This window comes from Oryza glaberrima, chromosome 12 (genome assembly GCF_000147395.1).
Source record: "Oryza glaberrima chromosome 12, OglaRS2, whole genome shotgun sequence".
Taxonomy (NCBI): domain Eukaryota; kingdom Viridiplantae; phylum Streptophyta; class Magnoliopsida; order Poales; family Poaceae; genus Oryza; species Oryza glaberrima.
The window spans coordinates 16,767,629-16,784,822 of NC_068337.1; the positions used below are offsets into that span (position 1 = coordinate 16,767,629).

At 37.7% G+C, this 17,194-nt stretch overlaps 1 protein-coding gene across 3 annotated transcripts; it reads left to right on the forward strand.

The window, feature by feature from the left end:
* The first annotated feature begins 296 nt into the window (after window positions 1-296).
* Window positions 297-14,983, forward strand: LOC127756911 (ubiquitin C-terminal hydrolase 12-like). 3 transcript variants are annotated; one of them, XM_052282293.1, is made up of 32 exons: window positions 297-482; window positions 739-832; window positions 981-1,131; window positions 1,235-1,392; window positions 3,380-3,645; window positions 3,725-3,943; window positions 4,009-4,117; window positions 4,188-4,303; window positions 4,633-4,731; window positions 6,146-6,255; window positions 6,691-6,765; window positions 7,623-7,701; window positions 7,822-7,968; window positions 8,058-8,138; window positions 8,225-8,344; window positions 8,598-8,720; window positions 8,972-9,049; window positions 9,155-9,243; window positions 9,349-9,457; window positions 9,714-9,782; window positions 9,897-10,007; window positions 10,354-10,409; window positions 10,505-10,682; window positions 10,762-10,863; window positions 10,940-11,011; window positions 11,186-11,251; window positions 11,371-11,436; window positions 11,550-11,633; window positions 11,777-11,893; window positions 12,593-12,667; window positions 12,770-12,856; window positions 14,298-14,983. In XM_052282293.1, exons 1-32 carry the CDS (start codon window positions 453-455, stop codon window positions 14,337-14,339), a joined length of 3,378 nt encoding a protein of 1,125 aa, XP_052138253.1. In that variant the 5' UTR covers window positions 297-452; the 3' UTR covers window positions 14,340-14,983. The 3 variants fall into 3 exon arrangements, with proteins under 3 accessions (XP_052138253.1, XP_052138255.1, XP_052138254.1); XM_052282295.1 differs by having other exon boundaries at window positions 11,780-11,893; XM_052282294.1 differs by having other exon boundaries at window positions 742-832.
* Window positions 14,984-17,194: the final 2,211 nt, after the last annotated feature.

Here is a 17,194-nt window from a genome sequence, read left to right on the forward strand (position 1 = left end):
AGACCAATCTATATATATAGTTACCATATTTGAAAGAGAAATATTTTAAAAATAATTGATAATTAAAGATTCTAAAGTTTGATCTCACTCTTGTCCAAAACGAATCAGACTAGAGGAAGTACTAGCAGTAGAAAAAAACGAATCACAAATGTGACGTCATAATTACCGGCTTTCCTTCCTTGCCCGGTTACCCCCCTCCAAATTCCCCGAGATCTCTTCCTTTCTGCACCCGGAAATCCCCGAATCACCCCCCTCGTCACCACCACGACCAATTTCCCCCTCCCCCCTTCCCTTCCCTCTCCGCATCAGCAACCCACCCCCACCCCTCGCCGCCGCCGCCGCCGCCGCAGTCGCGGCTCCCGCTCCCCAACCGAGGAATCCGCTGCCACCGCCGCCGCTGCGGGCGCCCGCGCGCGCGACGTCCCGCTGCCTACGACGTCGCCCACGGCTCCATGACTATGATGACTCCTCCCCCCATCGAGGTACGCGCTTCTCCTCTCCTCCCCCTCCACTCTCCTCTCCTCTCCCCCCCCCACGCACTCGCGAGCGCGAGAGGCCCGATCTCCCGCGGTAGTGTTGGGTTGGCTCCGAGGAATCCGCGTGCCGCGACGGGTGTTGCGCGATCGGGGTGGGGTGGGGGCGGGCGACTTTGGGGCTAGGGTTTACGCGCGGTGGCCGGATCTGAGTGAGTGACATGACATCCCCCCTCTCTCACTAAGCGCTCTCTCTCTCGCGCAGCAGCAGCAGGAGGACGAGGAGATGCTCGTGCCGCACCAGGAGCTCCCCGCCGCCGCCGCCGCTGTCGTCGCCGACGCCGCGCAGCCGATGGAAGGTGAGACTGACCGCGAGTTCACACAGTCCTCGCACGGTGTGCTGTGTTTTATTAGGGTGGGTTGTGTGGGTTTAGGCGTTTTTGAGATTTTTATTTGCTGATCTAGTACGTGTGTGGTTGTTGTTGTTGTTGTTGTTTGTGCTGCTAGTTGTGGCGCAGACAGAGCCTGCCAACGCGGCAGAGAGCCAGCCGCCGGAAGACCCGCAGACGTCGCGGTTCACGTGGACGATCGAGAACTTCACCAGGATCAATGGGAAGAAGCACTACTCGGAGCCGTTTGTTGTTGGAGGATTCAAATGGTAACATATCTCGCGGTCGCGGTTCCTAGTGGAAATGCGGTTACCTTGGGACTTGCTTGAAGCGCGGAGGGTTTTGATATAGATGTTCTGCCTTTGCGTGTAGGCGTGTGCTGATTTTCCCTAAGGGGAACAATGTGGACCATTTCTCTATGTATTTGGATGTCGCGGACTCGGTGAATCTCCCTTATGGATGGAACCGGTATGCTCAGTTCAGCTTGGCTGTTGTGAACCAGATCCATCCGAAGTATACCATTCGGAAAGGTATTATTACCTTCTTTCATTTAATGTTGTATTTTCCATGTCGTAAGAATGCTACTAGTCAATGTATCATGGATCGAGGAGGAACATGCGGTGTTGTACCAATCATTTTTAAAGAATGGGACCCACAAGTCAGATGTAACTTTCACTGAGGTGATTGTCAGCAACTGTCAATGTTCTATTTCAATGGCCTGTGTGTATGTTTTTAAGATGCTATGTATTTACTGCTGGATGTAGTTTGTTGGCAGTGGTAATTAATGATGACGTGGCACATAACTAGTTTCTAAACATAACAAGTCAAAAGTTGACCTAGATGCATGAGATGTACCATAAGGCGAGATGCGGAAGTCTACTAGCAAAGACTTTTTGTTTATCATTTCACAATGACAACTAAGCTACAAATAACCATAAGGCATCCCCTTTTATTTTATTCCTGAGATAATTTAATTCTTTTACATCAGGATGCCTATATTGTTAACACATGTAACATGTGCGAGTATCATGACTTCCTTTTGGAGTTTAGTTGTGCTTTTAATGGACAGTTTTTACTTCCTAGGTAAATATTTTTTTGTTTCTTTTTATTATTTACTTATTTGAATCTGATGTTTGTCATCTGTCTGTCTCTGTTGGTCTTGCACTTCTGGCAATTAATGGACCTAGCATCTCAACTATCAAGTGTGCTTGTTAGTTCCTGCAGTTGGGTGTTAGTCTATGGTTCAACGTTCATGGAGTTTATAATTATTAGTGTCAACTGTTAGTTGGACTGTTTATTGCTATGTTAATAGTGTTGCTGGTTTTGTTGTTTTTCTATACCGAACAATTCTTAGTAGGATTTTGGCTGAGTGAGACTTTGTTATGATGTTTACACATCATAATTTTATATGGATTTGAATATTTTCATATGTTTCATACATTTTGTTCCATTATGAGTAAATAACACCTGATAGTTTTGCCTTTAATTTTCTGTTCAGTTACTATTGTTTCTTCAGTTTGAGCTGTTAAGTCTTAATCATGTACTATTTAGGAGTGTTGAGAAGTTTTTGTATGGCAGTAGAATGTTACTTTAGCTGAAATGCCAATGCAATATGTGCACTCCTTGAACACCACTACTTCTCAAAAACTTAACTTATTTGCCATGTCTGTCAATGCTAGACTGTTAAACCCAAAATTCCTACCAGATATTTACCCATCTTACTCTATATCTCCTCCCTTCATCCTATATTGGTGCATTGCTATCTTATCTGCCTTTGGCTGTTGAGCAATTCCAGCATCTTCAACATTTCCTCCTCCAGTTGGCTAGAACACTATGAGGGACATGAACTTGATAGCCTGGGACGCCATTCCCACAAATCACCCCTGTTCCTTCTGTGTCAACTTCTTGTTTCTATATAAGCTCATCCTTTTAATTCCCTTCATCACAATGGCATGTGAGTTCCAATTTCCATGTTCCAACTTCTGTTTCCTCTCTCCTTTTCCATTACATTAGTTATTATAGGCCTGTGCGTTGCAACTGTATTTTTTTTATTCAGTATAGTGGAAGGATTTGGATAGGGTGTGCTGTTTGGTTTTTTATACCGTTTTTTTTTTTTTTGGAATCAGTCTTTAAGGGTGAACGGTTTTTATGGGAGGGAAGAGGTTTTAGGAGGAAGTGGGGGAGGGGGAAGGAGGACGACTCCCTCTTTTAAGTAGTAGAAATGTACATGAGGGGAAAATGGTCTCATGAAAGCCCCTTCGTGCGGTTGCACCCTAACTTACAAAAACTGATGAGTATTGGCCAACAGGTTTAGTTTTTTAAGAACAGTAGTGGAATAGAAGGGAGCATTCATTCTGCAAGATCATTGCAGAGATTTGAGAACTTCCTACTGATGACATGCTTCCTCAATGATAAAATGGATATTGAGAACTTCTAATTTTTTCTATACGTGGAAATAATGAAAGCCTTTTGTATTAGCAGCGATTGACTTGCACATGTTGCTTACATGTTTGGCAGATACTCAACATCAATTTAATGCACGTGAGAGTGACTGGGGTTTCACATCTTTTATGCCTTTGAGTGATCTGTATGACCCAAGTAGGGGCTACCTTGTTAATGACACCGTTGTTGTGGAAGCTGAGGTTGCTGTTCGCAGAATGGTTGATTACTGGACTTATGACTCGAAAAAGGAAACAGGATATGTTGGTCTAAAGAATCAAGGAGCTACCTGTTATATGAACTCTCTTCTACAAACACTGTACCATATACCATATTTCAGGAAGGTCTGAGATCATTACTTTTTCCTAGTCTACATGATTTGTTAAGTACCTGAACTTAAGACTAATTGAAATTTCATCTTAGGCTGTATATCATATGCCAACTACTGAGAATGACATGCCATCTGGGAGTATTCCTTTAGCCCTGCAGAGCCTTTTTTACAAGCTCCAATACAGCGACAATAGCGTAGCTACAAAGGAGTTGACCAAATCTTTTGGATGGGACACTTATGATTCTTTCATGCAGCATGATGTTCAAGAGCTTAACAGAGTTCTTTGTGAGAAACTTGAAGACAAAATGAAGGTGAATATTATAATAAACATTTTATTATATGTCTACAATTTGTTATTAACTTTGCGTTGACCCAGGAAACTGTTGTGGAAGGAACAATTGAACAATTATTTGAAGGCCACCACATAAACTATATCGAGTGCATTAATGTTGATTATAAATCTAACAGAAAAGAATCCTTTTATGGTAAGCTTTTTCACATTGAACATTCAGTATCATTTTTAATTTAGTGCTTACTCATGTTATAACATTGCAGATCTACAGCTTGATGTCAAAGGTTGTTGTGATGTTTACGCATCATTTGATAAATATGTCGAAGTGGAGCGTCTAGAGGGTGATAACAAATATCATGCAGAGCAGTATGGCTTACAGGTACTGACAAATCCTGCACTCCGAAGTTGAATATTTTGATGTAGTGAACTTCTTAGCAGGTTTTTTTGGGAGTACATGATACATGTGGAGTAAATTTAGGTTATTACCTCTTTTTTTTTGTTTAGTAAAATAATAACTCTGTAATGTTGGTGTGTACTTGCATACAGTTTATTCATTGAGGAGCGATTTCCTTTAATGTAGACATAAAATTAAAAGATGTTAATCATCTGATTTTCCAAGTTAATGAATGACAATATAGCATACATGCCATGATTATATTTTCTTACCTTGATACTGCATTGGCACTTGATATTCTGTAATCTTTTCAGGATGCAAAGAAGGGAGTACTCTTCCTTGATTTCCCTCCTGTTTTGCAACTTCAACTGAAGCGTTTTGAATATGATTACATGCGAGATACAATGGTCAAGGTTGGAACTGTGGCACCCTTACCTTTAAATTCTGAAGTGTCTATATTTCCTTTACATCTGTCTGTAATTATATTGTTGTCTTGTTTCAAGTAGATTCCTCAAAATACTGTTATTTTCTTCTGCAATGATAAACATATTGCCATTTCAGGTTTAGCATTGACCTAGTTATTGTTTTTAGAGTGAAGTACATGGGCGGTCCCGAAACTTGTGCCAGTGTGTCATCTAGGTCCCCGAACTCCTAAAATGCATTTTTAGGTCCCTGAACTTGTCATGTGTGTCATATAGGTCCAAATGGGTTCTAACCTGCTCCATAGCGCTGACGTGGCAATGCCACGGTGACACCTACGTGTTAGTGGAATCCACATGTCAAGCATATATAAAAAATAAAATTGAAAACCATATTTTCTCCTCTTAGATAGACAGAAAAAAAGATAAAAATTCTAAGGTAGAGAGGAGAAAATATGTTTTTCTAATTATATTTTTTTCTATGTTACCGACACGTGGGTCCGACTAATACATAGGTGCTACCGTGGCATGCCACATCAGCGCATGGAAGAGGTTGGAGCTTGTTTGGACCTATATGACACCCAAAACAAGTTCGAGGACCCGAGAATGCATTTCGAGAGTTTAGGGACCTAAATGACACACCAGCACAAGTTTAGGGACCGCTTGCGCACTTCACTCTTGTTTTTATGAAGGCATCAAACATGCTTTCATAGGTTTAATCATTTGACGCTGTGTTTTCTGAACTTCTCCCATAACATATAAGCTGGTAGCGATTTTTTTCCTACTGGCATTACTACTTACAAACTAACTGAAACAACATTGAAGAATTAGCAAAAAAAACTCAAAAAATTGAATGGGGGTTATATCGGACTGTCATCTGATGATAAGCTCTTGACAACAATGATCACATCCACTACTAGCTCCTTGAAATTATCAACTGTCATTTTCGCAGTGGTGCGCATGTTTCACATTTTTAGGTACTAACCAGTTTGGCACTAATAAGATCAAATCTTTATTTTGCAACCGAATCAAAACAAACTTCATGTTCTATCTTGGCTACAACTAAAACTGGTTTTCTGGGTGGGTTTTTCACAAATCAGGCAGTTCTCACCTTTTGGGAGAAAGCATGCTAGGGTGGTAAGGGATAAACACTTGTTACCATGTTTTGGCTTTGCTTTAGAACTATACTCATCAGTAAGCAGATAGTTATGACGGTTTTTTTTAGGTCAGTACCATATTTTCTTCACCTCGTTACTTTTTTGCTAGGAGCAGTCTATGCTTGAACACTTCTTTTTGCACTTTGAAGCAATTAAGTAATTAACGTGATATCTATCCTCTTATTTCTCATCTAATAAATTATGGAAAGTTCAGCAACAAATCGTTGATTGATTAACGTCCAATTCTGCAGATTAATGACCGGTATGAGTTCCCACTTCAACTTGATCTTGACAGAGATGATGGGAAATATCTTGCTCCTGATGCAGATAGAAGCATTAGAAACCTTTACACTCTTCACAGGTGTGATTTTATCTTTTTTTTTAGTAAATTTTGTGATTTTATCTTTTTTTTTTTGTAAATTTTATCAGTTATGTGAATACTTTTATGTTAGTCACAGCAGTCATGAACAAAAAAAGTCATATACGAGGAATTCAAACCAATATAGCACTTGCATATAGCGCTTTGGTTTCTGAAATAATTGAGCCACCATGTTTTTTGCTGATTTGATATTTATTATTGCATATATCATGTATTAGGCAAGATCTTGAAAGGAGACTGTTTGATAATTTGTATTTGTGACTTGTGAGCACTGCCATATCATATAGATGAACCTGAAATGGAGAAAGCTATGCGAATTTGAAAAAATATATTCACTAGTACATTTGTTTCTATGACACGTCTCAGCTAAACGTCAACTGTATTTTCTGGTGCTAATGTTGCTGTGCTTTTGCTCAGTGTTCTTGTTCATAGCGGAGGAGTACATGGCGGTCACTACTATGCTTTCATACGGCCTACGCTATCAGACCAGTGGTGTGTAAAAATTTATACCTCTTGTATTGTACCTCAATACTTTCTTTGAGTTAAAGATATTCTGGGTATATTTTGTTTTGGTCATGCTACCATTCACAGCCATTTGGTGGTAGAGTAACTAAATTAGCAGGGTCTAGGGCCTGTCATTCTTGTGCTCATAACATGTACTCCCTCTGCCCCAAAATATAGCAACTTCTAGATTTCAAAATTTGTTCCAGAATATAGCAACTTCTCCACCCACTTCCTCATCTCAACCAAATTACAAATCTCTCTCGTTTAATTTGTCCACCTACTTCCTTGTTTCAACCAAATCACAACCGTCCCCCATTTAAGTCCACCTACTTGCTTAATCACTGTGCGGAACTCCAGAAATTCTTGTATTTTTGGGACAGAGGGAGTTGCTGGTTGTTGGCACTGAACTCACAACGTTTTCCTCATGGATGCCAGGCATGGAATTAAACTGGGATATAGTCTTTATACTACTTAAAAAGAACTATAGTTAAATTACGCCTGTTCACTACTACCCATCCTAGCTTCATCAATCATCCGAGTTCAGTATCTTCAATCTGTAATCCTCAATTGCATGTCTGCCAGCATATATTGCACGATAGAATTAAGTTTGCTAAGTAGCCTGCTTGCACATCGACAATTGACCATCTGCAGCACCAATCCATTGTCTTAGAGTTTCTGACCATTATGTGTCCTGTCTGATAGCTACTCCCCCCGTCCCTAAAAGAGTGTCGAGGTTCATAGCTATAAAGACACTCTTTTAGGGACAGAGGCAGTATATATCTAGGTAAACAATTCTGAACATGCTACAATTGATGTATTCGTTTGGCTGCATGCTGTCATTTCAGGTATAAATTTGATGATGAACGAGTAACAAAAGAAGATACCAAAAAAGCCCTTGAAGAGCAGTATGGGGGTGAAGAAGAGGTCGTTTTTACTATTAATAACTGTTCATTAAGTGCAATTCACTGATTTAGTTGTTGCAGCAATTTCCCTCATCTTGTATTTATGTCATCATCTTATTTGTTTCTCTTTTGGATGGAACAGTTGCCTCAAATAAACCCTGGTTTCAATAACACCCCATTTAAATTCACAAAGTATTCGAATGCCTACATGCTTGTCTATATTCGTGAGAGCGACAAGGATAAAATAATGTGTAATGTTGATGAAAAGGACATCGCTGAGCATTTGCGGGTAAGTATCATGCATATTCTCCTACCTTCCTATTCAGTATTTTATACATTTTTCAGGTGTTTTGAGGGAATTCAACTGTGCTCTTGCAGATAAGGTTGAAGAAAGAACAAGAAGAGAAGGAACACAAGAAGAAGGAAAAAGCTGAAGCTCATCTCTACACCATCATAAAGGTCTGGATAAGAACCTGTTTTAGTTTTAATGGTTTAAATCTCATTGTGAACTTTTTTTTTATAATGGCTATGTGCAATGTCCCTAGGTTGCCCGAGATGAGGATTTGAAGGAACAGATTGGTAAGAATATATATTTTGATCTGGTGGACCATGAAAAGGTTCGCAGCTTCCGCATACAGAAGCAACTACCTTTTACTTCATTTAAGGTAACCATTCCTAAACACCTAGTTTTTCATAACAAGGATACGCTGTTAAGTTTCTGTGATATAGGCCTATAACCTATTTTAGGGTTTTGCACTGCTACCTTTTGTGTTCCTGAGCTCAAATTCAAGCCCCTCCAAAACCTAATTTTGTTCCTTTTGTTATCTAGACCAATACTGTAACTTCCTAAATTATTTATTATTTTATTATGCTTTCAAATATTTTTATCTCATTTATTATTGAATTAACTGTTCACAGGAGGAAGTCGCAAAGGAATGTGGGATCCCTGTGCAGTTTCAGCGCTTCTGGCTGTGGGCTAAGAGGCAAAATCATACATACCGACCGAATCGTCCACTGGGCCCTCATGAAGAATCACAATCAGTGAGTCATATATTGTTTCCTGAAGTTCAAAATTTTAGTCCTTTGAACTAATTTAAAGAGTTGGGAAATATTCTTTTTTTACTGTTGTAATCACCCTAGCAAACATTTTTTAGTTCAGCAATGATTTTTTTTCTTGCTTCATATTTTTCTTTTCATTTTATGGTCGGAAATAACCTCCATATTTACTTGCTACCATTCTCTTGTATGTGTTATTCTGTTTGTGATTATATCTTATTACTTATATTGCATAGGTGGGGCAACTTAGGGAGGTCTCTAACAAGGCGCACAATGCTGAGTTGAAGTTGTTTCTGGAAGTAGAGACTGGAGTGGTAGTAACATTCTACAATAGCTGTTTATTCTTTATATTTCTGTTTCACTATCAATTATCTTTCAAGATTTTAGAAATTTGACCATGTCTATTTATTATTGTATAGGATCTGCGGCCCATTCGTCCACCTGAGAAGAGCAAGGAGGATATACTACTTTTCTTTAAACTTTATAACCCTGAAAAGGAAGAACTTTGGTATATATTTTCATATCTATTTTGCAAGCATCCTTTAAAAAAAATTAGTACAATTTTAAAAAATTACTACAAAGACTCACGTGGTGAAGTCATTTTGTTGTACAGTTTTGTTGGTAGGCTTTTTGTGAAGGCTACGGGAAAACCATCTGAAATCCTGACAAAATTGAATGAAATGGCTGGATTTGCTCCAAATGAAGAAATTGAGCTATATGAGGTGAGGGTCATATTCAGTTCTCGATGATTACGTGGTAATATCATTACATGCTACATAAAACCATCTTACTCTCAGAGCACAGTCGCATGATCTACTCATGTGCTCCTTTTGCTCTCATAGCTCCAGCCTCCAGTGGTTATAATTCAAGTTTCTTTTTATTGTGTTGTTAATATAGCATTACTCTGACTTGAAAGTGATGTAGTGATGCTTTTCCCATGATTAACACTCTGAGCTATTTGGCATTTTTATGCTGCAGGAAATTAAGTTTGAGCCAAATGTGATGTGCGAACACATTGACAAGAAACTAACTTTCCGTTCCAGTCAGGTTTGAAAGAAATCGTCACCTTTTTAGATGCAAACTTTTTTAGTTTTCTAGTTCAAGATTGTGATGGCTTCTCTAAACTTGTCCCATGCTCCATTGTTCTTTCTAATGCTGCAGCTTGAAGATGGGGACATAATATGTTTCCAAAAGTCACCTGTGTCAGATGGGGAGACTCAAGTGCGGTATCCAGACGTTCCTTCATTTTTGGAGTATGTGCATAATAGACAGGTACACTCAGATACACATCAAGTGTAGCATTTTGAACTTGTTCTTATGTTTTATTAACTTATGTGTCCTTTAGTTGTCATTTGATGCGGTGTTTTAGCCCCTTTTTTTTCTAGTCTCTCGTCTACTTATTTCGATGTATTCGGTGTTCATGGTAATCTCGTCACGAATTGCTATATATGGATTTGTTCTACTATTCTAGCTACATAGAACTGCTATGCTTTTTTCCATTACTTTTTGTCACAAAAATACATGATTATATATGTGCATCTGTGCCTTTCTACATAAAACCCAATCTTGTTTACTTTTTCTGAGCTTTCTAGTAACTCTTCTTTTGTTTATATTATAGGTGGTGCACTTCCGGTCTTTGGAGAAACCAAAGGAGGATGATTTTTGTTTGGAATTGTGAGGGCTTGCAAATCACTATGTTTCTTATTTAAAAAATTAAACTATTATTTTGCAAAAAAGCTTACATATCAATATTTCTTGCTTTCAATTAGGTCGAAGCTTCATACTTATGATGATGTTGTTGAGAGAGTTGCACGCCAACTTGGCTTGGATGATCCATCAAAAATTCGCCTTACATCTCACAACTGTTATTCCCAGCAACCTAAACCACAGCCTATCAGATATCGTGGTGTAGAGCACCTATTGGATATGCTTGTTCATTACAATCAGGTATATTCTTCTTTATTTGCGACATAAGCACTACATGACCATTGGGCTTATATTTTATTTTCACGCCTGGCTTTTGCAGACTTCTGACATCTTGTATTACGAGGTTCTGGACATTCCACTGCCAGAATTGCAGTGTTTGAAAACTCTTAAAGTTGCATTCCACCATGCAACTAAAGATGAGGTTTGTCTGCCAACATTTTAGTACTTCTTACCTCTGTCTTTAGTTGCAAGTATATTTCTGATCCACAACATGCCAGGTTGTAATCCATAGCATAAGACTACCGAAAAACAGCACCATCAGTGATGTGATTACTGACCTAAAAACCAAGGTGATCACTCATCTGTTTTTCCGGTTTATCCATTCTCTTGCATCGTTTATCCTGAAAACTGATAACTTGGTGCTATCTATTGAGTTCTCTCTTATCTTGTTACTATAAGCTGTTTTATTTTTCATGAAGAGTGCCTACTATCCTGATCCAATCCTGATCTTTTAATGTCAACAGGTTGAACTGTCCAATCCTGATGCTGAACTCCGCTTGCTTGAAGTATTCTACCACAAGATTTATAAGGTCCTTGGATGTTCTGTTTTGCATTTTGATAGTCTTTATTTTCTGAAGACCGTTTGGAAATTAGTATTATATTTTCCTTACATTATTAACCCCTTGTTGTGTAAATAATTTATCTGTAGATATTTCCACCTCACGAGAAAATAGAGAACATAAATGATCAGTACTGGACACTACGTGCTGAGGAGGTTCGTTTGAACATCTTTTCTGACTGACGATATTGACATAATTCCATTTAGTTAGTATACTACTGTCATTATATTATTGATTTGCATAACATTTTTGCTACCAATTGAAACAGATACCAGAGGAAGAGAAGAACCTTGGCCCGCATGATCGGTTGATTCATGTTTACCATTTCATGAAAGATCCTAATCAAAATCAGGTACTGCAATTTCCATATGATTACCTTGATAGTTACTACTCTAATCTAGTGTAAAATATTGCGTTGGGAAAATTGCTACAGCCTACAGATACAGATGAGCTCTCATCCATTATCAGTTTTGACATTGCTTTCATGACTAACAGCAGATTCAGAATTTTGGAGATCCATTTTTGCTGGTTATCCGTGAAGGTGAAACTGCAGCAGAGATATTAGAACGAATTCAGAAAAAACTTCGAGTTCCTGATGAGGAATTCTCCAAGGTAACCTTCATTTTTATGTTTCCTAACTGTTCTTTTACTATATGTTCTCTCCTGCATGTTCTGTTAGATGGTAGTGGAGGTGGCATATATTTAATCTATCTGTTGCTCCAATGTTAAAAAAAAAAGAAATCCTCCACAGTATATGTAACACATATTCAAATGTCAAAATATGTGACCGCTTTCATATTCAAGTTCCTTAATTATGCTGGAATATTTTTAGTGAGCTGAAGGGTTAGTACTGGTGTACGATTCCCTGTCAACTGATGTGCCTGGGGTATTCTTATTTTCTCACAATACGGAAATTTATTCTTATCAACAAACGCAAGAAAAAAAAAGAAATGTATTTCTTATTAGATCATAAATGAAAATCACGGGTAAAATCATAGAAGAGAAGATTTCCTAGGTTTGTATGCACTACCAATTCTTAGGAATACCACAAGAAGGCCTGCTACTTTGATATTTGGATCTAGGATATATTGGCAATTTAACTAAGGGACAAGGAATGTGAGAGAATAGTTCTAATTTGGTAGGCACTGAAATAAAATTATAAGACCACTTAAAATAACAGAAATTTGGTAACCCATTCTTGTCCAACTATAGATGTTAGTACTTTAACTGCTGTCTTCCATCTGATCATCTTTTCTCTATAATTTTACGGCCAACATGGATCTCTCATGCCGGTAATGCTTATTTGAACAGTGGAAGCTTGCATTCATATCTATGAATCGGCCTGAATACCTCCAGGATGTCGACGTTGTATCTGCACGTTTTCAGGCAAGTTATAATTTTAACATGCTAGGAAGCTAGGCATGTCCATATGTGTACCTCCTTTTCTTGACCGCTGTTCATGCCATGATGTATCTTCTGATTCTGCAGAGGAGAGATGTTTATGGAGCTTGGGAACAATACCTTGGCTTGGAACATACTGACACAACACCAAAAAGGTCTTATACAGCCAATCAGGTAATCAGTGTTGGCTAATAATGGTTTTTGCGTACAATTCAAAACTGGCAAGAAATAATCTGAGTGTTTAAGATTTAAGAGTGTAAATATCTGTTTTTTTTTATATCTAAGCACATGCAAACCCATTTTACGAATGTGAGCACACAATGTTCGTATTTCTATTCTAAACAATCTGCTGTCAATCCGGTTAACCTGATGCCGAACAAAATAAGCATGCAGTTTGTTTAACTAAATGTCCAAGAGATTAATGGGCTGTTTGCTGCTTTGCTTCTAGTGAAGTGAGCAAATCAGCAGCCTCGGCAACTCTCTTCTTTGCCAGTTAATAGCAATCGTGCAGGTCTCTTGCCTTGCTATATTCAGGTTACACTGAAAAATATATTTGCTAAACTGATTTGTAAAAGCTGATATGCACCACTGCTATACAAAACAAATGAAGATTATTTACACAGATATGATTTGCATGATCTTTGCAAATGAATAAGATTTGAAATGTAGAAAAATGTTACACCTGCTATGTTTTTCCAATTTCTAAAATGAAAGCTAACTGTCCAATTGGATGTGGGTTGTTGGTCTATACGTGCACGTACATACTCAATTCAGCATCCAATCTATATATCCTATATAGTTGGAACCAAAAATCTCTACATGCATTGAGCCACATCACCTAGAAAATATTTGCCATTGGATCTTTCATGCGTTTAATCTCAACCATCCTTCATGTATTCAGTTACATTTCTTTTATTTATTGATGGTCATTACTTCTATGCATTCATATAGATGACACTTATTTTCCTCCTGCCTTTATTTTCAAATGCAATATTTCTGCAGCTCAATGTAATATTTTTCTGCTCAATAGTTCATACTAAATCTGTATATCCAAAATTGTTCTACTATACCTGCAACAACATGTGGGGTTTCATCTACTCCCTCTGTCCCAAAATATAAGACCTAGAACCGGATGGGACATTTCCTAGTACTACGAATCTGGACAGGCCTGTCCAGATTCGTAGTACTAGGAAATGTCCCATCCATTCCTAGGTTCTTTTATTTTGGGATGGAGGGAGTAGTTAGTTTGATGGATATCCCGTTCGATAGAATCACCACTGCACGTGACTACATGAGAATCTTGCCTATAGTCACGTGCAGTGTTGAAAAAAAAGTAAAGGGAGAAATGAGTATGTTTACTTTTTTCATTTTGTTTTGTAACAGTGTTGCATGTGCTTAGATTAAGAAAAAATTCGAGTGTAAACGTACTCATTTCTCCCTTTACTTTTTTTTTCAAGAAATCATTACTGGTTATTTTGGGCTAATATTTTTGTTGCATTGAATGCAATGTGTAAAAGTAAGCTGGGTTGATTAATGGTGTTACGAAATTATCTGTATTATTATAGCAGTGTTTTCCATGTAATTGTTCTTTACTCTGGTTATTCAAACTATGCAGAATCGTCACACTTTTGAGAAGCCTGTGAAAATTTATAATTGAGAAGATTTATAGCTGGGCTTGAAGCCCTGAACAAAGGCCTCGTCTGGATAGCATGCCATGCCAAAGAGAGATCACAAAGTAAGACAACCTCAACAGAAGAAACATGGCAACAAAACATTTGGCCATTACGCTGAGGCCTATATTGCTTCCCGCTGGTTGACGCCGTTGGTGCAGCTTACTCGTGATGTAGTGGGCGTCAGGGATTTTTTTTCAAGGCTTTCCATCTTGTTTCCGGGCAAAACAATTGTGTCGAGTGTGATGGCCCCGCTAGGATAAGGTAGATGTTGCTTTATTTGTGTAGAGCAAAGCTGGTACATAAGAAAAAGATTTTGGTAGGGGCATGTATACAGAATTATAGCCGTGACTGATTGCTTTATTTGCTTCTCCCGTTTCTGTTAGCCTTGGAGCAGTGGGAGAATCGTATAATGGGGTTTGGTGTTGGTTCCAATTTTCCATGTCTATTGATAAAATGTAAGAGAATAATTTGCCAGATAGTGCAGCTTTCAGTTCCTGTTAGCATAACCTTGTGTCGGTGCTGTTCTATTCGTTGTGATTTGACAACCCATGAAGATCAGTTTACAGTCTGTCATTTGCTTGTAAAATTACGTGGAACCCTTGTTTTAATCCAATATCTTTGCTTGTCATCGCTTGTGCAAACGGGAATAATTTCCATTATTGGTTCCATCCTCTGATGCATCGCTTGGCTTGCTCTTTACATGCTGTTCTAGAAAGTACTATAAGCTTGTTAACTGGGAAAACTAATATGATCTCCTTGGAGAAAGGATTGGATATGATCATGTGAGCGCAAGTAGTAGCTGGTCACTTTCGCAGAAAAATGTAAACTTGGGGAAGAATATGTGACCGAAAGTGCAATTTAGGAGCCAAAGAAGCAACAACCAGCCGAAGTTTTAGAAAGCCCAAGCGTTCAACAAAATAGGGATTAATATATGAGGAGGCTATCTACTCTTTCGGACCCACAACAAGTACAGTTTTGCACTGTTTATATTTAACGTTTAACCATTTATCTTACTTGAAAATTTTTTATAATTAGTATTCTTATTGTTATTAGATGATAAAACATTAATAATACTTTATGTGTGACTATTTTTTTTATTTTTTATAAATTTTTAAATAAGACAGACGGTCAAACGTTGGACACGGATCCCCACAACTGTACTTATTTTGGGACAGAGATAGTATCTGTTTTGTTGAATAGGCATATGCTCATGCTCTTGTAGTACTTGTAGTACTCTGTTGATCCCAAAATATATTAATTAGGTTCAATACAATCAATCTTTGGGGGGTGACTAGTTGGCACATATGCGTCATTTACGGTACTCGCGCACGGTGAGGTGGGTCCACTTTTTTCTTAGGCGTCTTTCTGTTCTGCATCGGAAAAAAAAAATCTCCTTTTCTTTACAGGGAAAGATCCTCCCACGCGTGTTTTTTTCTTCTTTTTTTGTGTTGATTGAAAAAAAATAACTCAGATTTGAAACTTTTTAAATCAACTTACATTCAAAAACTTTCAAGTCCAGATTTGAAAGTTTAAACTTATATTTGAAACTTTCAACTTCGATTTGAAAATTTCTACTCAGATTTAAAAACTTTAATCTCATATTTGAAAACTTTCAAGTCCAGATTTGAAACTTTAAATATAGATTTTTGAAAACCTTTAGCTCGGATTTGGAAATTTTCAAATCAAAAATTGAAACTTTCAACTCGAATTCGAAAACTTTCAACTCCGAATCAAAATTAAATCTTTAGTTGAAACTTTTCAAATCTTTACTCGAAACTTTTCAAATCTGAGTTTATAGTTTTCAAATCTTTACTCGGAACTTTTCAAATCTGAGTGAAGTTTTCAAAAATTGAGTCAAAAGTATTTGAAATTTGAGTTGAAAGTTTTAAATAATTTGATTTGAAAGTTTCAAATATTAAGGTTAAAGTTTTCAAATTTTGAGTTGAAAGTTTTACATTTTTTAGTGAATTCTAAATGAAAGTTTTACATTTTTTGGTGAACTATAATTTTTTTAGGAAGTTTTAGATTTTATTTGAAAGTTAAGAAAATTACGTATAGATTTTCAATTTTTTAAGTAAAGAAAGAAAAAAACTCCCGCCAATAAAAAAAGAAATGTTATCTTAATTTAGTCTGTAATTATTGAAAACTACTTAATTAAACTAATCATGACCTTATCTAATCCCTTTGTAACCACACACGTATGGTTGGCCAGAGACGTGTATGCGGGCGTGGGCTAAAACACACGATCTTTGTTGCCGGTGTGTACGCACTAATTAGTAATCGTGCTATCTTCTAATACTAATATAAATCCAAATAGGAGATTGATTTGGAGCGTTGTGTGAGACGTTAAGATTAAGTGGTGGGGGGAGCTTTCTCGTTTTAGGGGAATTTCATGGGAAACCATTTCATGTGAAAATCATGTAAAATATGAATAGCACGACAACGACTACATGTAACACAAAACATGAGAACGTTGCTATCTTGCGATTAAATATCTATCACAAACATCCTACCAATAAATCGACCACAACAACTACGAAGGCGAACAGTAACGAAGGGTAATCTCGGGCTTCATCCCCCAGTCCACCCGTCAAAAATATATTTATACAATTATACCATTCTAAAAAGGGAATTTGTAAAAATCACCTCATAAGTTACTTGATTGACATTTCACGTCATAAGTTATTTTCTTGCACGTACCATTCCTACTCAATTTTGTTGTAAAAACTACCCAGTACGCACGTTTTTATAAGCACATTATCGCTGACGGATAAGCCAATCCTGTCCAAGTTAGTTGAGATAACAAAAATGTTTTATCTACTGAAAAACTACTACACAC